Source organism: Phocoena sinus, chromosome 1 (assembly GCF_008692025.1).
Source record: "Phocoena sinus isolate mPhoSin1 chromosome 1, mPhoSin1.pri, whole genome shotgun sequence".
Taxonomy (NCBI): domain Eukaryota; kingdom Metazoa; phylum Chordata; class Mammalia; order Artiodactyla; family Phocoenidae; genus Phocoena; species Phocoena sinus.
In genome coordinates this window covers 11,515,404-11,533,280 of record NC_045763.1, presented here as the reverse complement: position 1 = coordinate 11,533,280, position 17,877 = coordinate 11,515,404, and the positions used below count along the sequence as shown (strand labels likewise).

The 17,877-nt window shown below is 53.1% G+C and overlaps 1 protein-coding gene across 2 annotated transcripts in view; it reads right to left on the bottom strand.

Annotated features, from left to right (window-relative positions):
• Positions 1-17,877, bottom strand: part of KAZN (kazrin, periplakin interacting protein) — a 464,439-nt gene that overhangs the window by 114,474 nt on the left and 332,088 nt on the right. For both annotated transcript variants that reach the window (XM_032654524.1, XM_032654533.1), the window contains exon 2: positions 9,496-9,687. In XM_032654524.1, coding sequence (XP_032510415.1) covers positions 9,496-9,687 — 192 coding nt within the window. The remainder of the gene's footprint in view (positions 1-9,495; positions 9,688-17,877) is intronic.

Below are 17,877 nucleotides of genomic sequence, written 5' to 3'. Positions count from 1 at the left end.
TTACACAGCAGATCCATGAGAAATGGATCTGTCTGTCTGGCTCACAGATACTCCCCAAAGGCCCAGAACAATGCCTGGCCAATAGGAGGACCTCAACAAGTGTTTGTTGAATGAATAAGTGAGTGGGGTTCTGGGTAAGATTTTATCAACACTGAAGAGGTTTCTACTGATCAGAATTGAATGCTGGTGCAGCAGGAAGGGATCTGTGTCAGGCATGAGACTTCAAGTCCAAACACTGAGACCAGCATGCAGTATGACCCTCTTGGAACCTCAGTTTCCCCAACTGTAAAATCAGGCAAACTCCACCTATGTCATGGGCTGGATCTGAGGAGAATGTGAAGATGAGGTGGGTGGAGGCGTCGGCACAGGGCCAGCCCAGGAGATCCCCGAGAAGGCTTGCTACGTCTGAGTGAAACCGTGCTGCCCCTGCCTGCCACCCACACCTCATACTGCGCTCAAGGCCCACAGAGATCTGCTCCCCCCTCTCCTGTTCAGCCATCATCAGGGGCAACTCTTCCAGGAAGGAAGATCCTGTCTGAGGCCAGGACAGCATCCCCTGGGGAGTCAACCAGGGCTGCGGAGAATCACAGTGGAGGTCCCTCTCAGACCTGACCCTGTGTCCATGGCCACCTTGGGCCAGTACCCACCATGGCTGCCCCAGAAGGAGGGCCAGCTCTGAAGACCACCGCCCCCTCCCGCTTCGGCCTGGCTCACACCAAAGCTCTTCTCCCAGGACAGAGGCCAGTGTGGCTCTCACTTCCTGCCACGGGTTCAGGGCCATGTCCTGACCCCATCACGGCAAGATGGGCCTGCACAGAGATAGAGGCCACAGCTCCAAACAGGGTTGAACAGGGTCTTGGGCAATGTCTTATGAAAGGGATATCAAGAACCTGGCTTTTCTCACACTGCGCTCTGTTCTCCTCCTCTCAGCCGATCAATCTCTGACACTTCCTGGGCGGGGAGTGGGGATTAACTAAAAGCAGCAGCTCAAGGTCTGCAGCCCTTGCTCATTTCTTAAATATGGCAGCCGAGGCCACTGGCATTTCCTGGGACTGAAGTGTGTTCACTGAGCAGCGGAGGGAGAGGAGGTCGGGAAGAGAAGCTCCTGGCTTGTGTGTCCCCGAGACCAGCCTTGACGCCTTTAGTCCCTGGGACAAGCTCCAGAGCAAAGACTAAAAACGAATCCACAAATCCTGGTGCCTCAAGGGGTCCGAGTGACAGCTAAGAATGCTGGGCTTCCAAACCCAGATCTGTCCGTCTTTCTCCCCTTATCCCGATTTACTCCCTTCCTCTCTACTGCTACAACCACCCCTAAGACACCTAGAATAAAAAGAGTATCTGCTAAGAACAGAGGTTTGGAAACTAGAGTCACTGGAGATCAAGTGTGGGCTCTCAAGTCTACTAGCCGGGAGATTAGAAAAATCCTTAGTCTCTCTCATCCCCATTTTGTAGATGGGAAGACTGAGGCTAATAAACACCACTCACCTAATGAGGGTTGTTGTGAGGATCAATGGGCTCGTGCAGGCATAGTCCAAGTGCTAAATAAACGTTAGCTGTGGCGATTACTGCTCAAAAGCAGTTTACTATGTGCTCACACCTCAGTCATCCCAACTATAGAATGGGTGTACAAGGTTTTTTCTGAATAGGGAAGAGGTTGGGCTCTGGTACCTGCTTCCTAAACAAGCATCGGATATGTGGAAGGTGAGTCCTGGAGGGTGTCTTGAGTATTTTCAAACTAACCAGTCTTTCCTCTTTTCTCAGGATAATCAGAACCTTAATACACAGTGGAGTCTACTGAGAATTGGACCCGAAGCATTGAAGGAGACCCCAGAAAGGGTAATTGTTTGGGGGGCCATGGAACAGATTCTGGCCTGGGCAGGCGGGAAGGGTGACAAAGGGGGCCTGGGGGGACGGGACTGGACTGGCTGCCTTTCCAACTCATAGAGTCAAGGGCCCAGGACAAAAGCCCCAGACAGGGAGAAGAGAGAGGACATCAGTCACTCGGGTACAAAAATCTATAAAAAGCAAAGGAGTCAAAAGGGACAAGTTCGATGCCATGTGTCGTCAGTCACCAGACACCAGGACTCTAAGCAGATTCTGGATATGATTCTATTTAAAATGCTCTCTGTGGCGGATCCTCAGTCATGGCTGGCAACGAACCCCACCTCCCCGGAACCACAGCCTCCAGAGTCTCCACCCACATGATGCAGGGCTTGGTCATATGACTTGCTTTGGCCAATGAGACAACAGCAAACATAAAGCAGGAAGTGGCTTGAAAAGCATCCCTGTAATGCACTGCACTATCTAAGATGCTGAGGATGGGGGAACCGGTCATAGAGGGACTCTGCAACTTTTCTGGAAACCTCAAACTACTCCAAAGAAACACCTGTTAAAAAACATGTGCATTAGGGCATGTGCTCGTTTTTGGGAATCCAGCTGCCAGGTGAAGCAGCTAACCTGCTAGAGACACACAGCCCAGCCAGAGCTGCAACAGAACAGCAAAGACTCTGGACACTTCTTCCACCTGACCATAGATTATTTTCAGCTGGATCAAATCTGGAGTCTGAGAAGCTTTCAAGGGGGATCTGTCAGCTGTGAAAAACAGTCGGTAGTATATTAGGAAGATGCTCTGTCTGTAAAGTTAAAACTCTCTGGAAGCTTCCACCAAATTCTAAGATGTACCAGCTAAGCGTCTTCAACATCAATGCTGTGGGACAGAGGGGCAGCAGCCCCTAGGGCATCAGGCTAGATGGCCTAAGAAACAGTGTAAGTTTCTATGTATGATTTACTTATTGAAGAGGAGAACATAAATTCAACCCAGGGCGATAGACGGCCCAGAAGATGAACAAGTCTTTGATGCAAGGAATGAAACAAAGAGTGGAGTGCGGATGTGGGAAGGGAAACAGGAAACATTAAGTTGCTTTTCAAACCCACACAGCTCTGGAGACAAGGCTGTGTGTGTAAAAAAGCAGGTGGGCAGAGCCATCCCAGCATCGGTAACACATCATTTTATTCAACAGCCACTCAGGCCACCTACCACCCCGCTGCCTGCAGGACTGGTTACAATGGCAGCCAAAGCATGGGCACACCTGCTAGGAACCTAAAGGACACTGGTGTCCCCTGCTGCTCAAGGCCTAAGACATTCTCTGCATCCCAGAACTCTTCAAGCAGAATATCTGTGGCGTAGATTCTTATCTTCAATGTTCTATTGTGGGGAAGTTTTCATGAAACATTTGTTGAATGAGCAAATTAAACAATAAGGCTCAGTTCCTGCCAGGAGCTCAGTCTAGGACAGGTGACTCATTGTGAGGCAGGGAAAAGGCCCCAACAGGGCTTATTCCTTGTGCTAAAGAGAGGAAACTTGGGCATCATTTCTTCTCCGCCGTGCTCACCAATCATCGACTTTGTTCAGATGGTGAGGCTGAATCTGTGCTGGGTACTGTGCCTGTAGGAGCCTGGCAAGTGGCAAACCGGGTAGGAAACAGACGCCCCTCCATGTGTGCTGAGTCCTGAGGGAGCTCAGCATCTAGGGCTGTGAAGTCCAGGGAGGAGGGGCCCTTATTAGTTTCCTCCTGCTGCCGTATCAAACTACAAATTTAGTAGCTTAAAAAGATACAAATTTAGTACCTTATAGTTCTGGAGGTCAGAAGTCTGAAATGGGTCTCAGAGGACTAAAATCAAGGTGTGGGCAGGGCTACATTCCTTCTGGAGGCTTTAGGAGAGAATCTGTCTTTCCCGGCTTCTAGAGGCCACGCACATTCCTTGGCTTGTGGACCCTTCCTCCACCTTGAACACCAGCAATGGTGGATTGGGTCCTCACGTTGAATGTCCAGCCTCTGTTCTCTGACTTTCTCTATCTCTGACTCTTCTGCCTCCTCTTTCACTCTGAAGGAACCTTGGGATTACGCTGGGCCTACAGGATAATCCCTCCATTTTAAGGATGTCTGATTAACAACCTTAATTCTCCTTTGCCACGTAAACTACCATATTCACGTGCTCTAGAAATTAGGATGCAGACGTCTTGGGGGTGAAGGAGTATGATCCTGCCAACCACAGGCCCTGGACCCATCGAGTGGAGGATGGTTCAGAAAGATTCCTGGAGGAAGCAGAGCCTGAATCAGGACTTGGAGGAAGAGTGACCATCAGGAGGCTGGGGGAGAAGAAGAGCAAACGCAAAGACTGAGAGGAGAAAGAAGGGAGAGGATCCACAGGCACATCTAAGAACCACGTGTACATAACATGTGCATCCACGTGCTAGAAGGAGACGAGGCTGCAAAGGCAAGGAGAGGGTGGGAAAGGGACACGGGAACATCTTCAACACCTCACTCCTCATACTGCTTTCTCCTGCTCAAAACCTCCATGTCCCTGAACTTCAGGGTACAGCCTTGAATGCAAGGCCTCCACCTTCCCAGCCCCATACACAGGCTAGCCTTCTTGCCTTTGCTCAAGCTATTTCCCCTGCAGTAATGCCCTCTCTGCCCCTGCCAGTGTCACCTAAGGGCTCCAGAGCCACCCTGCTGAGGTCTGAACCTGGCCCTAACCAGTTACTGCTGTGTAATCTTGGCACATTGACAGCCCACCTCATACTCTTGTTGTGAGAATTAAAGGAGCTAAAGTGTGTGGCATATAAAAAGTGCTCAAAAATGCTAGCTGTCACCACCACTACCACCAACAATAACATTGCAGGGGGTCCAAGAGGAAAACTATTTTCATAATAACACTCTGACATTATTCGCCTGTTTTACTGTGTTAGTATTTGCAATGTTGGTGCAGAAGCAATGCTGGGTAAAATGCTGACATCTTAGCAGAAATCATAACAGTGGCATCAAACTGTATTAGTAGTCACTGAGTTCTTTACACAATGTACTCATAGTTGAAAGAAAGGGGGGGAGGACAGTTTTACTTAAGAATGACCTTGATGAAGCTGTAAAAATAATTAATTCTATTAAAACTTGATTCCCAAGTACATATTTTTTAATAAAATGGGAAGTACACTTAAAGTTCTTTTGCTGAATACCAAAGTACAATGGCTGTCTCAAGGAAAATCATGTGTGCAGCTGTTTGAGTTGCTAGCTAAACTAGCCACTTTTTTGTAGCTCACCATTTGTACTTGAAAGAAGGACCAACGTACAAACTATAGTATCTGGCAAACTACCGAACTAAGTGAACACATGAAGTAAGTGAGCCTGTTACTTCTAGGAAAACAAATGACAGTATTTGTTGCCAGTGATAAAACTTGAACTTTTGAGCAAAATTCCAAATTTGGGCAAACTTGATCTGCCACTATGATTTTACCAGCTCCTCAAGACTTAAAGACTTTTCTAATGAGATTGGTGGTGATGTTAACAGATATGACTTATTGATGTTGGATACTGAAATATGCCAAGATTTGGAGGATGTGCATTGCTCAGTGAACCAATATTTTCCAAGTGATCAATGTTAGATTAAAAAAAAATCATGTGTGGGTACAATAGCCATTCAAAGTACCAATTAGATCCATGGTTTTGTCCAGCCTAACAGAGCACAAAACCTTCACTGGATAATTCCACACTCAGCAAACCTCTAAGAAACTACCATTTGGTGAGTTAGTATGAAGTCAAAGAAAAATGTCCATAGTTATCTAATAAGGCAATTAATACACTCTTCCCTCTTCCAGCTACACATCTGTGTGATGCTAGATTTTCAACCAAAACAACAAATCATAGCAGCCTGACTGAAAGAGTAGTTAACGAGAACTCAGCAGTCTTCTATGGAGTCAGACATTAAAACATTTTTGCAAAATTGTGAAACAATGCTGCTCTTTTCCCTCAAATCTTTTTGTTTAGGAAAATACAGTCATCTTCATTTAAAAATAATGTTAGCATGTAATGGGTTTAGTACTGTCATTTTAAAATGAATTGAAGATTTAGACACGTTTTCTCGGAGAAATCAATGCAACTGAGGGGGCCTGGGGAAATCAAGACACCCCAGAGGGGTCCCACGGGCGACCAGCTCACCACAGGTGTAGGGCTGCAGTCGTGCAGGGACTCTGGGGTAAGTTTACTCACGCGATGACACCATTCCTTATTAAACAATCATTCAGGGCTTCTGCCTTTAAACTCACGATGAGACCAAAATCCCAAACCAAACATTCCCAGACTCGTCCCCACAGAAACAAAGGAAACTTCTAAACCCCCATTCTCGCCAGACTTGATTCTTTTCGTTGCTTTGATGTTGGAACCATCAATGTTTGCACGTTTGCTTGAGTTCCTAATCCTCTCACGTGCCGAAGAATTCCAGTTTCAACCACCCCCAAACCAAAGACTGAGGGTGGGCCGGTGGGGACTGGCCAGAGTGGAAGTCTTTTGGGGCTTTGCGTTTTCCCACCGCAGGGACGCTGGTTATTAACAAGTGTCGCCCAACATCTGCCACGTACTTGGCTTGTGCATTTATTCTCGTCCTTCTCATTATGGGCATATAAATCCCTTTTCATGCCCCAGCCTCCTTCTGCCCACATCTGTCTGCAATTTACTCACCATGTGCTGTGGCTGGGGAGGAAGCATCTTATTTATGACTTTGTAGAATGCCAGGCAGGATGCTTGAGTTGCTTGCTACCTTGAACTTAGATGGGCTCAGGGGGTCTAAGGTCTGGGCTACCCCAAATGGGAATCAGGCGACCAACATCTCCAAACAGATCTGAGGAAGCCTGCCAAACCCTGTCTCATCAGATAATCACTAAGTATTTGTACTAACGGTACTTGGCACTGGGCCAAGCACTTTATACCTCATTTAATCCTCATGACAACCTGTGAAGTAGCTACTATTATTGGCCTCAATTATAAGAAAAGTAGGTATTGTTACTGTTGCCTTCTGCAAAGGAACTGTGGTTCAGAGAGGTTAAGGAATTTGCCCCCAGGCCACACAGCTAGTAAGTGACAGAGATGGGATTCATGCCCAGATCTGACTCCAGAGTCTGCTGTCCCCGTGACTGAGCTAGGATGGCCTCCTGTCTCTCTTGTCCAGGCCAACTTCACCCCTCGTGACCTCATCCAGAGGGGAGATGAGGTGTTTAGTGCAGTGGAAAAAGTTTCGGACTCTGCTGCTAATTAGCTCTGTCACCTTGGCCAAGTTACTTAACCTCCCTGAGCCTCATTCAGCTGTCTCCATCTGTGAAAGGGGTTGAAACGTTCCAGCAGCAGTGGTGGGGTGAATGGTAGACCAAGTGCACAGAACAATGCTGGAACACAGTAGGTGCTCAATAAGGCTTTCCTTGAATGAATACTGACGAGTCCTTGTTGATGAGATTATTGTTCCTACAAAGCAGTCGCCTTTGGGGGATCTCTGGGTCCCTGAGCAAGGCCCTGAAGACCTTTGCGGATGGATAAGAAATCGTACAGCACAGAGTTGGGAAGAAATGCCTGCATAGCTCTGTGCCCTGTGGGCTAAACGGACGAGGGCGCACATCATGGTTCCCGCCTTCACAGACACGACCTCATTTAATTCACTGTTACTGTCCCATCACTCAGATCAGAACACTGAGGTCTGGAGAGCCGTCTGCTCCAGGAGCTGGGCAGTCGGTGGGTAAATGAGCCTCTGCTCACTCCCTGCCCACACCCCTGGGCACAGGAACAGCAGAGAGAGGTATTCCTCCTCCTCCCAGGTACAGAAGGGGGAATACAGGTGAGAATTCTTTCCGTGGCCCAGGACACAGAAGGCAGGTGACTCTGTCCTGGAATGAACACCGGCAAAGGAGGCTGAGACAGCGTCTGGCTGCTTCCTGAGGCAGCCTCGACTCTGCAGGATGGTGAAACCTGGCGAGACCAAAGGACGTCAGCTCACACGGCCTGGACCCAGCAACACGTGCCCATGGGAGACTCCTGAGACTTGGATCTCCTTCCTGAGAAGGGTGGGGATGTTCCGAGGCCCCCGGGAAGCTGGGAGTGGAGGGAGCTTCTATAGATCTGCCTGGACCGCAGGAGGGTTGCATAGAGAAAGCACGCGTGCCTGGCACGGTGACTTCTGCTCACACGGCATCAGCTGCACCGTGACACAGACCACCTGCCTGCTACGGCCTGAAGAGACCACCCAGAACACTGTCCAGGTGGCCCCACCGGAAACAACACCCCAACAGGAAAGCGTCTACCCAGCTTTAAGAGTAACATGTACTGCTGGGGAGAACGCAGAGAGGGGCTGGCGCAGCCGGGTGAGGGCACACCAGCATCCCAGGCTTCCTGGGGGACGGGTGGTGGCGTGTTGGCCAGACAGCTGGCTTAGCCAGTGTCCTGCTGCTCACTTCACACCTGTGGTCAGGGAAACCCACAAGGACAGAGCCGACCAACCATCCAGCACAATCCCCTCTCCCTCCCCGCCCAGTTAGCCTTGTAGCTGGGACGCGGATGCCCAGCACTCCCTGCGGCCACGCTCTTGCCAAAGGGAATCTCTGACCCTGAATTTTGGCCCTTTCCCTGGATCCTTCACAGGCCGAGGGGAGCAGAGATGCCCACCAGCCTGAAATGCCCCCTGGGATGGTTACAGAAGAGAGAGACAAACAGATTCTTTAAGCCACCCTGTTTTGGGGTCTTTGCTACAGCAGCCCGAAATCAACCGAAGGAATAAACCTGCGTTGGCCTCAGAAATGAAGTCTTTACCGAGAGAGTATTTATGGTTCTAGGAAGTGGTAAGTGGAAAGGAGGGTGCCAAGTTTTATTGCCCTTCCCCCCCACCCGCCCCAGGAGAATCAAAGACACTAAGCGGGGCTCAAGAGATCAAGGCAGACCCCACCCGAGATATTTTCTCCCGCAACGTTTCACGTTGCAGGACTGGGAGGGGATGACTCCCAACCTTTCTCAAATAACCTTGTGAGGCGCAGTGCGGGCAGGTGGCTCCCAGGAGAGATGGGTATGCCGGCTGCCAGTACCCCAGGCCGGCTCTGAGGGAAGCAGCTGACACATGCGCCCAGTGGTCTCCTAAAGCAGCTTCTCTCCTAACTCCTCCCCCAACCCAGGGCTGCGTGCTGCGCTCCTTAGAGGGGAGCTCCTGCAGAGCAAGCAACGACAGAAGAGGCCTGAGCCCTCCCCTGGAGAGCCCACTGCCGTGAGCGCGAGTGAAGTGGGGGAGGGATGTGTCCTCCAGCACAAAACCCAGCACCCCCGCACTGTCCTGTGAGGGGAGGCGCCGCAGGACCCTGAGAGCTCTGAGTAAGAGGCGACCCAGCTTCTGGGTCAGCATCCTCGTTCAGCAAAGATAACTAACTGCCATTCACACACCTCAGAAGGAGGCGCCCCATGACCGGCAGTGATGGAGAACACGAGGCGGTCACACTGCAGGAGGGAATGACATCTGTACCCGACCCGGCAAGACGCAGGATTCCACCCAAAAAGGAAGGGGCAGCCTAGGCTGGGGGCTGGGCGCCGGGAGGCCCCTGCAGAGGCAGGACCCTGCCTCCTGGTGTCCCTGTGGCCCCAGCTGAGGCCCAGGCGAGGGAGGGGAGGGAGCTGTCGCCCACTTGTCACTCACCCTGCAACGCTTCTCTGGCTCTGGCTAGCTCCTGCCCCTTCTGGGCCAGCTGGACCCTGAGCTCGGTGGCCGCGAGGACCTCGGAGGACTTGCCGCCCTGCGACTCCTCCAGGTCCTTCATCAGCATCTCCTTCATCTGCCGGAGAAGGTGGACTTCCTCCTGGAGCCGGGACACTTCCTCCCGCAGCAGTGCTAGGGGAGAAGGGCACACGGTTAGAGCGGGGGACAGTGGCTCCCGCTCGCTCACTTTTCTGGGGACAGTTTGAAGGTGCTTTGGCTTTCCCTGTTTGCTCTGCATTCAGGGCCTGTCCTACTATGTGTAGGAAAACCCCCGAACGACCTTATTGCAAGGAGGCCCCGCCCCAGTCCTGGGCCCCGCCCACAGTCTGCAGAGCACGCCTGGTGGGACTCCCTGCCTCCCACCACACTCTCTAGGGCTCTCAGGGGTCAGCACTGCAGTCCCAAGCCAGCAGCACTCCCAGTTACGCTTTACGTGCTTTACCTTGTTTACCAAAACCTCCGGGGGCAGGATGCTTCACCCCCATCTCACAGACTAGGAAGTCAAGGCTCGGAGAGATTAAGAAACTCCACGAGGGCATAAAGTGAGTAGGTAGCAGAGGTGGGATGTGAACCCAGACCTGGTCGACTCCAGGCACAGTCAACGCGACAGTATTACTCAGGACAGTGCACACCCAGGCCGAGATGCTCACCTCACTCAGAGACCGATTAAAAGAGCTTCTGACGTAGAGAATGGACTTGAGGACACGGGAACGGGGAAGGGTAAGCTGGGACAAAGTGAGAGAGTGGTATGGACATATATACACTACCAAATGTAAAAGACATAGCTAGTGGGAAGCAGCCGCATAGCTCAGAGCTTTGTGACCACCTAGAGGGGTGGGATAGGGAGGGTGGGAGGGAGATGCAAGAGGGAGGAGACATAGGGATGTATGTGTATGTATAGCTGATTCGCCTTGTTATACAGCAGAAACTAACACACCATTGTAAAGCAATTATACTCCAATAAAGATGTTAAAGAAAAAAAAAAAAAGAGGTTCTGAGATGCTCATGGAAGCCGGCCCTGGAGTGGCTGGTCTTGGCTTGCATCACTAAAGCTCACACATCGCTCTCTCCCTTTTCCCCACCCTCCTGCACGCTGGTCCCTCTCTGTGCGACAGGCCAAGCTCTTTCCAGCCTCAGGGCCTTTGCCCCTGCAGGGCCCTCCACCTGCGACACCCTTTTCCCTGCTCTTCCAGTGACACAGCTGCCCCCCGACACCACCCTGTCCCATGCTCCCACGGTAGCAGGGGATGCAGTCCTCGCCTGTGAGGGTCAGAGGACATGGCTGCGGCACGGCTTTCGAGGTCCCGGGTCTCCGGTCTGGCTCCCTGGCTGACCAGGAGTGTGATCACGAGCAAGTCCCTTCCCCTCTAAGCCTCACACGTCCCTTCTATAAAACAGGTCTAACCCTCAGGGTTGAGACGCAGGAGGAAGCCTGCCTGGTCCAGGGCATGTGCTCAGCGTATACGGCGAGCGCTCAGTGCCGGTGAGACGGGGGCTGCGTCTCCCCAGGCGCCTGACCCTCTTAGCAGCGCCCGGCGTTCTCTAAGGCGCTACAACCTGCACTCCTTGGGGAGCCTGGACACGAAGGCAGAGCCAGGTCTAGGGTGGGGGGCAGGCCACGGGGAGCAGAGCTGAGGCCTCGGGGACCCTGGGTCCCTCCACCCCCAGAAGCCTGGGGAAGGGTGGCACTGGTTCCAGCCCCTGTTCTCTGGTCTACTTCAACCGCCTCCTCTGAGGCCACCTGGGTCCAGCTGCCACCCACACAAGGGGAGGCCGCCCTGCCCTCCCAGCTCCTTGACCCCCACCCAACCTCCCCACAAAAGCCTGAAAGGCAGGGCGTCCCACCTCACTCCTGCACTGAAAACCCTCCCTGGCTTCCCACCCCATCAGCCCATCTGAGGCCTCCCTCAGGCCACCTGCGGGGGGGGGGGGGGGGGGGGGGAGGGGGGACTTTCAGTTCTGGAAGGTGCTAGACTTGTCCCGCCTCAGGGCCGCTGGAAGAGCTTCCTTCCTTCTTCACAGGTTCCTCCCTGTCGGGCAGTCTCAGCCCTACTGTCACCTCAAGAGCCCTAAAGAGGCGCTCACCCGTGGTCCACTTCTGACAGCAGTTTGGACAACGCACCCCAAACCCCTCGTTAATGTGGGAGGCCCACCCACGCGTTACCGTGTGCGTGCCCAGTGGGCACGGCTCCCCGAGAGCAGGCCTGGTAGCTCTGCTCTAGCTCATTCGCTGAGGGGTCTCAAGTGCCCTGAATACTATATGATGACACACGACAATCGAATGATCTCCTCCAGCCATCTGTCCACCCAGCAAGAGTTCATGGGCACCTGTCCCAAGCCAGTTGCCGCTGAAGGCACTGGAGACCCCTGGGTGAAGGTTCCAGACAGGTCCCACCCTCGGGCCGGTGCTCCCAAACCCCACAGTGAACACGGACTGCAGAAACCTAAACCTGCACCGCGGGGAGGCGGGCTGTCTGCAAGGGGCCTCCTGGTTGCTCTGACATGGACAGACTCAAGTGCAGGCTGGGAACTGTCCAGGTCTCTTAGCAAAACTGCAAAGTAGGAGGTTTGCATTGGGGGCCCCTCCCCTGCCCTCATTCCAGACAAACATTTGCAGGTCACCTATAAGACAGGCCTGGAGCAGGGTGTTCAAAAAGAAGGGAACACCCTTGGCCTCGAGAAATCTCCAGCAAGTAGAAGCAGCACACACAGGTAAGCATAATGCAAAGCAGGTGTGGCATGTGCTTGGAGCACAGGAACATTTGAAATGGGCCTCGGAAGATGGCAGGGCAGTGAGCAGCGGGGACAGTACGAGCAAAGGCGAGAAGGCTGGAAAGACCCCTGGGCAACCCGTGACCAGTAACAGGTGAGGAAGAGCACAGAAGCCAGGGGAGGTGCGACAGGGTCAGATCATAAAAGGTCTTAACCTCAACCACCACTGTGCCCCTGGCCCTGGCTCGCCGTCTCTAGCAGTCCTTAAGACTCTGGAATTTTCATTCTTGCTTCCTGCCACAGACTGAATGTCTGTGTCCCCATAAAATTCCTATGGTGAAACCTAGTGCCCCGTGTGATGACGGTACCTGGAGGTGAGGCCTTTGGGAGGTCATGAGGGTGGAGCAAAAGACACAACGAAAAGACGGCTGTCTATTAACCAGGAAGAGCGTCCTCACCAGACACGGAATCTGCCAATGCCTGGCTCTCGGACTTCCAGTCTTCAGAATTTTAAGAAACAAACTTCTGTTGTTTATAAGCCACTGGCTACTTTTGTTCTAGCAACCCCAAACGGACCAAGACACCCTCCTTCATCAATTCTCCCCAGTCACCCATCCTGCCGGGGCCTGTCCCCACTCAACTGTCACCAAACGGTTATTTCACGATAAGGTGTGAGTGACTGCTAAGCATCCCCGTTTATATTTACATTGCCAGGCAAGTGGAAGCCAGGGCTGTTTGATTTTATTTTACGGGCATGACTTCTGGGCTTCCTTAAACTGCCCAGAGGAAGCCACTGAGGTTGTTTGCTGTCTATGCAAATGGAAGAGGATTCCAAGAGACCCGGCTTCAAATCCAGTCCTGGCCAGGGACTTGTCGTGACCCTGAGCAAGCCCCATGATGTTTCCGGCTCTCAGTTGCCATGTACACTGCTTGGGGACAATGTCACCCATCTAGGGTGGCCAGATTTAGCAAAATAAAACAAAGTGAAGCAAAACAAACCCAAAAAGCCCAGGTGCCCAGTTAAATTTGAATCTCAGATAGACGACAAATAATTTTTAGTATAAGTATGTCTTAAATATTGCATGGAACACACTTATGCTAAAAACTGATTTGTTGTTTATATGAAATTCAAGTGTAACTGGGCATGCTGTGTTTTATCCAGCAACCCTACTTCCATTGCAATGAAACGAGGCCATCATGAGAAAGGGCTGTGTTACTAAATCATCTCACAGGAGGAAGGAGGTTAAGGCACAGAACAGCCTGGCACAGCCTTCTCTGCCCCTTGCTCTTGGACGAGAGCAAGACGGGGCTGGGTGCCCCTATCCTGAGCTAACAGTGGCAAAGGCAAATTTTTCCTGCGCTCACGTTGCTAATAGGTGTACCTGACACCCAGGCCCTGCTCCTTGAGTCAGGCTCTGAAGAAGCAGGAGGGCGGGATACCAAGTACATCTCCTGCAGGAACCAAGTCTTAGGAGACCAGACTGGAAAAACAACTCCACAAAAAGAGAGAGCCTTGTCCAAGCTTACTAACTGCACCTGCCCTGGCTGGACTAGACCTTGCACAGCCTGGACCCTTCCAGGGGCAGAGAGGGGTGACAGCCCTGGGACTGCAATCACAGAGAGCCTCACAAGACTGAAGCCCATTTACAGGCTTCAGGACCATTCACAGGCACTTCCCCTCCCTGGGCCTCAGTAGCCTCACCTGTGAAATGGGAGTGATGGGAATGAGACTCACAGGTAATACACTTAAACGTGCTGAGCACGATGAGTGCTGTGTGTGCCCTCGTGCCCCCGACTCCTCCTCCCCTCACAGAGGGGAGCGACCACATTCCTCAGAAGCAATGAAGAAGTGAAAGTTGGAGGACTTGCGTTGCTGTCTCAGAGGGATTGCTACCTCGCTGTGTGACCTTGGGCAAGTCACTATCCCTCTCTGGGCCTTCATAATCTCAGTGCCCTTAGAGGGATGCACTCTTCAGGAATCTAGATGAATGCTACCGATTGTGCATTTCTCCCCTTGGCGGGACAGGGGTCCCTGCTCTGGTCCACAGCTGCACTGCTCAGTGAGGCAGCCACCAGGCACACGTGGCTACTTAAGCGTAAATTAGTCACAACAAACAACTCAGTTCCTCAGGCACACCCGCCACACGTCAAAAGCACAGAGACCACCCTGTCGGGGCACGGAGCTCCTGGTCAGTGCTCGTTCAGGGGCACGAGGTGGGGAAGGGAAGAAGCGGGGTTTGTGAAGCACCTGGTGCAGCGCGGGCCGCAGACACACGGACAGGAGGGAGCCTTGTGCCAAAGGCGGGAGAGCTGCTGGGGAAGGAGCCATGTTCCCGGAGAAACCACACTGGCCCTGGCCCAGGGACACAAAAGGGAAAGATCAATTGCATACCTTTCTGCCGACGCTGGGCAACCACGGACCTTAGGGCAGGGGGCCGGTGGTGGTAAAAGGGCCTGGTGCCAAAGAAGCCACAAACCCGGCAGAGCTCTAGGCCATGGAAGCCGGAAGTAAGCATTGCCTGGGAGACAGCGGCTCTCCCACCCCCGGGGAGGCCAGCAGTTACCAATGACGCTGCCCTGGGGGGAGCAGGCAGGCCACACAGTGGAAGCCCCCAGAGGCCTCTTCCCAAGGGCAAGGGGGTGTGGCATAGCTACTCAGGTGACAGAGGGAGCTGGGGAGACCCTAACCCTGCCCCTCTGTAGCACACCTCCTTCTGTTTGTAAGAGCAGCGAGTGCTCGCCATTTTTAAAACGCCATTTCCTGGCCTCCCTTGCAGCTAGAGTTGCCTGTGTGACCCAGTTCTGGCTCATGAGATGTAGGTGAAAGTCCCTGAGGAAGACTGCCCTTTAAGAAAATAGGGCTTTGCCTCCTCCGTGCCTTCTTGTCTGGAAAGTGGACTTGTGGTTAGAGCTGTGGCAGCAACGTTGTAACAAGGAGGCAACACGCACAGGGAGCAGAAAAGATGCCAAGGGGAGAGAACAGAGCCTGGGGCCTGGCGAGCACAGCTCAGCCCTGCACCTGTGTCTCGAGACCTGGAGCGGCACCAGCTGGGCAGGGCCATCTGGCACAGGAGAGCCTTTGATTTCCCTGCTGATCTACCAGTTCTCCAGAACCAAGCACAGCAGCGCGTGCTACCGGCTGAGATCGAGTTCAGGTGGCTGCCGAGGGCCAGCACCTCTGGGGTCTGCCCTGCGGCCGCCTCAGCTGTGAATTCTGGGCAGTGGGAGGAGGAGGTGGGGACTGTGGAGGAATCCACACAGCACAGGAGGGAGGTGACCGCTCCTGGCCCTGGGGAAGAGCCCCCAGTTTTGCGACAAGTCCTTTCCTGGCTTAATTTTTGTGAGCTCACAGGGCTGGGGCGGGAGAGGAAGAAGACAAAGAAAAACACTCACTCTCCGTGACTGTGGGGCACCGTCCAAGAACAGGATGCGTGAACAGGCAGCGAGAAGCCTCGGAGCTCTCTCGGTGAGTCGCCGGTTTACGAGTCTGGCCTTCCCAAGCCAAAGGTCCAAACAGCAATAATACTGTAACCACCGTGTATCACAATGACGATTCCTTTGCTAACACTTCGGGAGCACATAATATGTGCTCCAGGCTCTGTGGTAAGTCTGTTACACTCCTTAACGATAACTAGTGAATCCTCGCAATAACCTCATGAAGTAGGTCCTGTTATCATCACCCCCTTCAACAGATGGGGAAGTTGAGGCACAGGATTTAGGCGACTTGACCAGTGTCATGCAGAGTCAAAGCAGTCTAGCTCCGGCACCCACCCCAGTCCAAACTCTTGCACTGCTTTTTTTTTTTTTTAATATTTATTTATTTGTCTGCGTGGGATCTTAGTTGCGGCACGTGGGATCTTTAGTTGCAGCATGTGAACCCTTAGTTGCTGCATGTGGGAACTAGTTCCCTGACCTGGGGCCCCTGCATTGGGAGTGCGGACCCTGAGCCACAGGACCCCCAGGGAAGTCCCTCGCTGTACTATCTTGCAGGGGGACAGGGCCACAAAATCCATGGGCCGCCGCAGGCTTGCCCTGATGGATGGCAGGGGAGGCAGGCGTGCCCCCCATCAGGTATGGGCTTGCTTTTGTTTCCCACATGGAGGTGGGTCACAGGGAGCCGGCCACTCCGTGCGTGGCCCTCCCCCGGGTCACCGTTCCCACGCAGCTCCTGGAGAAGGATGTGGCCATGGAGCCAGCAGGGGCTCTGCTCTGCTCACACCCGACGCCCAGCGCCAGCCCAATGCTGGGCTCCTGGCAGGCACCACACAAGGACGGCGCTGAGTGCAGGGTGGGGCGGAGGTGGGCCAGGCTGGTCTGGGTCAGCCACCAGGGCTCAGTCCCGGCTCCCCTGCTTCCTGGCTATTTGACCTTAGGACAAGTGACCTCTGAGTTGATCTGAAATTGGAGCCAAGGCCAGTCTCCCAAGCCTGTAGTAAACATTTAACAAAGCAATCATCTAAGTGGAAACATTCCAGAAGCTTCTAAATGGGGGTCATATGGAGCTCATCAAGATCATTATTATAGAAAAGGGCAAACCTCCCCGATGTTCCGAGGAGAGGCCTTGGCCCCAAGAACCTGGGAGCCCAGACTTGTGGGCCTCCCAACCCGGAAGGGGTGGATTAAATGACAGAGAAGGCTGAGTCACCCAGTCTGCAGGGCAAAGGCAGGACCAAGGGCACAGGGGGCTCCGAAGGGAGGGCAGGCTGGAGTGACAGTCCCTGGCTGCCTGTCGTGGGTAATAAACAGCCAAGCACACATCTGTCAAAACTCTCTGAACTCAGATGGTACCCTTAAAACCTGTGCACTTTGCTGTAGGAAATTATACCTAAAAATATACGTATATATACATATATAGCAGTAACATAGTTCAGGCTTTCCATTCACTCACTTTTATAGATCTTCCCCCCAAATCCAGATACCGAGCTCACCGGCCCCCTGCCCTCCAGCAGGCCTCAGGAAAAGGGGAGCCTGAGTCCAACCCCGGGCTCTGTGGACAACCTCCGTTCACTTGAGCTATACCTGCCCTGTAGCAGACAAATTGGACCATGCCCCGCTGGCCCTGGCCGGATGGAGGTCACTTCCAGGTGACACGACGCTCTGCTTAGTGATGTCATGGTTCCCTTCTGGTCCAAACACCCTTTCTGGCAGAGACGATGGCTGATGGCACTGCCATGTTCTGGGCCCCGACTTTGTGCAGGATGCCACCCACTGGACTACAGGCTTCATCTCACCGGATCCTCATGGCACCCACGCAGGGCTGTAGTGACCCCGCTTGAGCTCGGAGGTGCTGGGGGTGTGTGGGACGGAGCCCAGGTCAGCCTGTGGGTCGTGCAGCCCCCCCCCGCCCCGCCATGGGCTGGTCCAGCAGCGGCCGGCAGGCCGTGAGCGCTCAAAAGCCACCACTGCTGCCGGGACTGCCGTTACTGTCCTCGCTGCCAAATCTGGTCCAGGTGGTAGCCTCAGAACATTAGGATGGTGCTTGTTCTAAAAATTAGGAATCAGACGGTTCTTGGAGGGTTAAAATGTTAAGACTGAGGTACAATGATTCATATCAAATCCCCGTAAGAGATGGGCTCCCAGGCCCCAAGACTAAACAGGACCAGATGTATT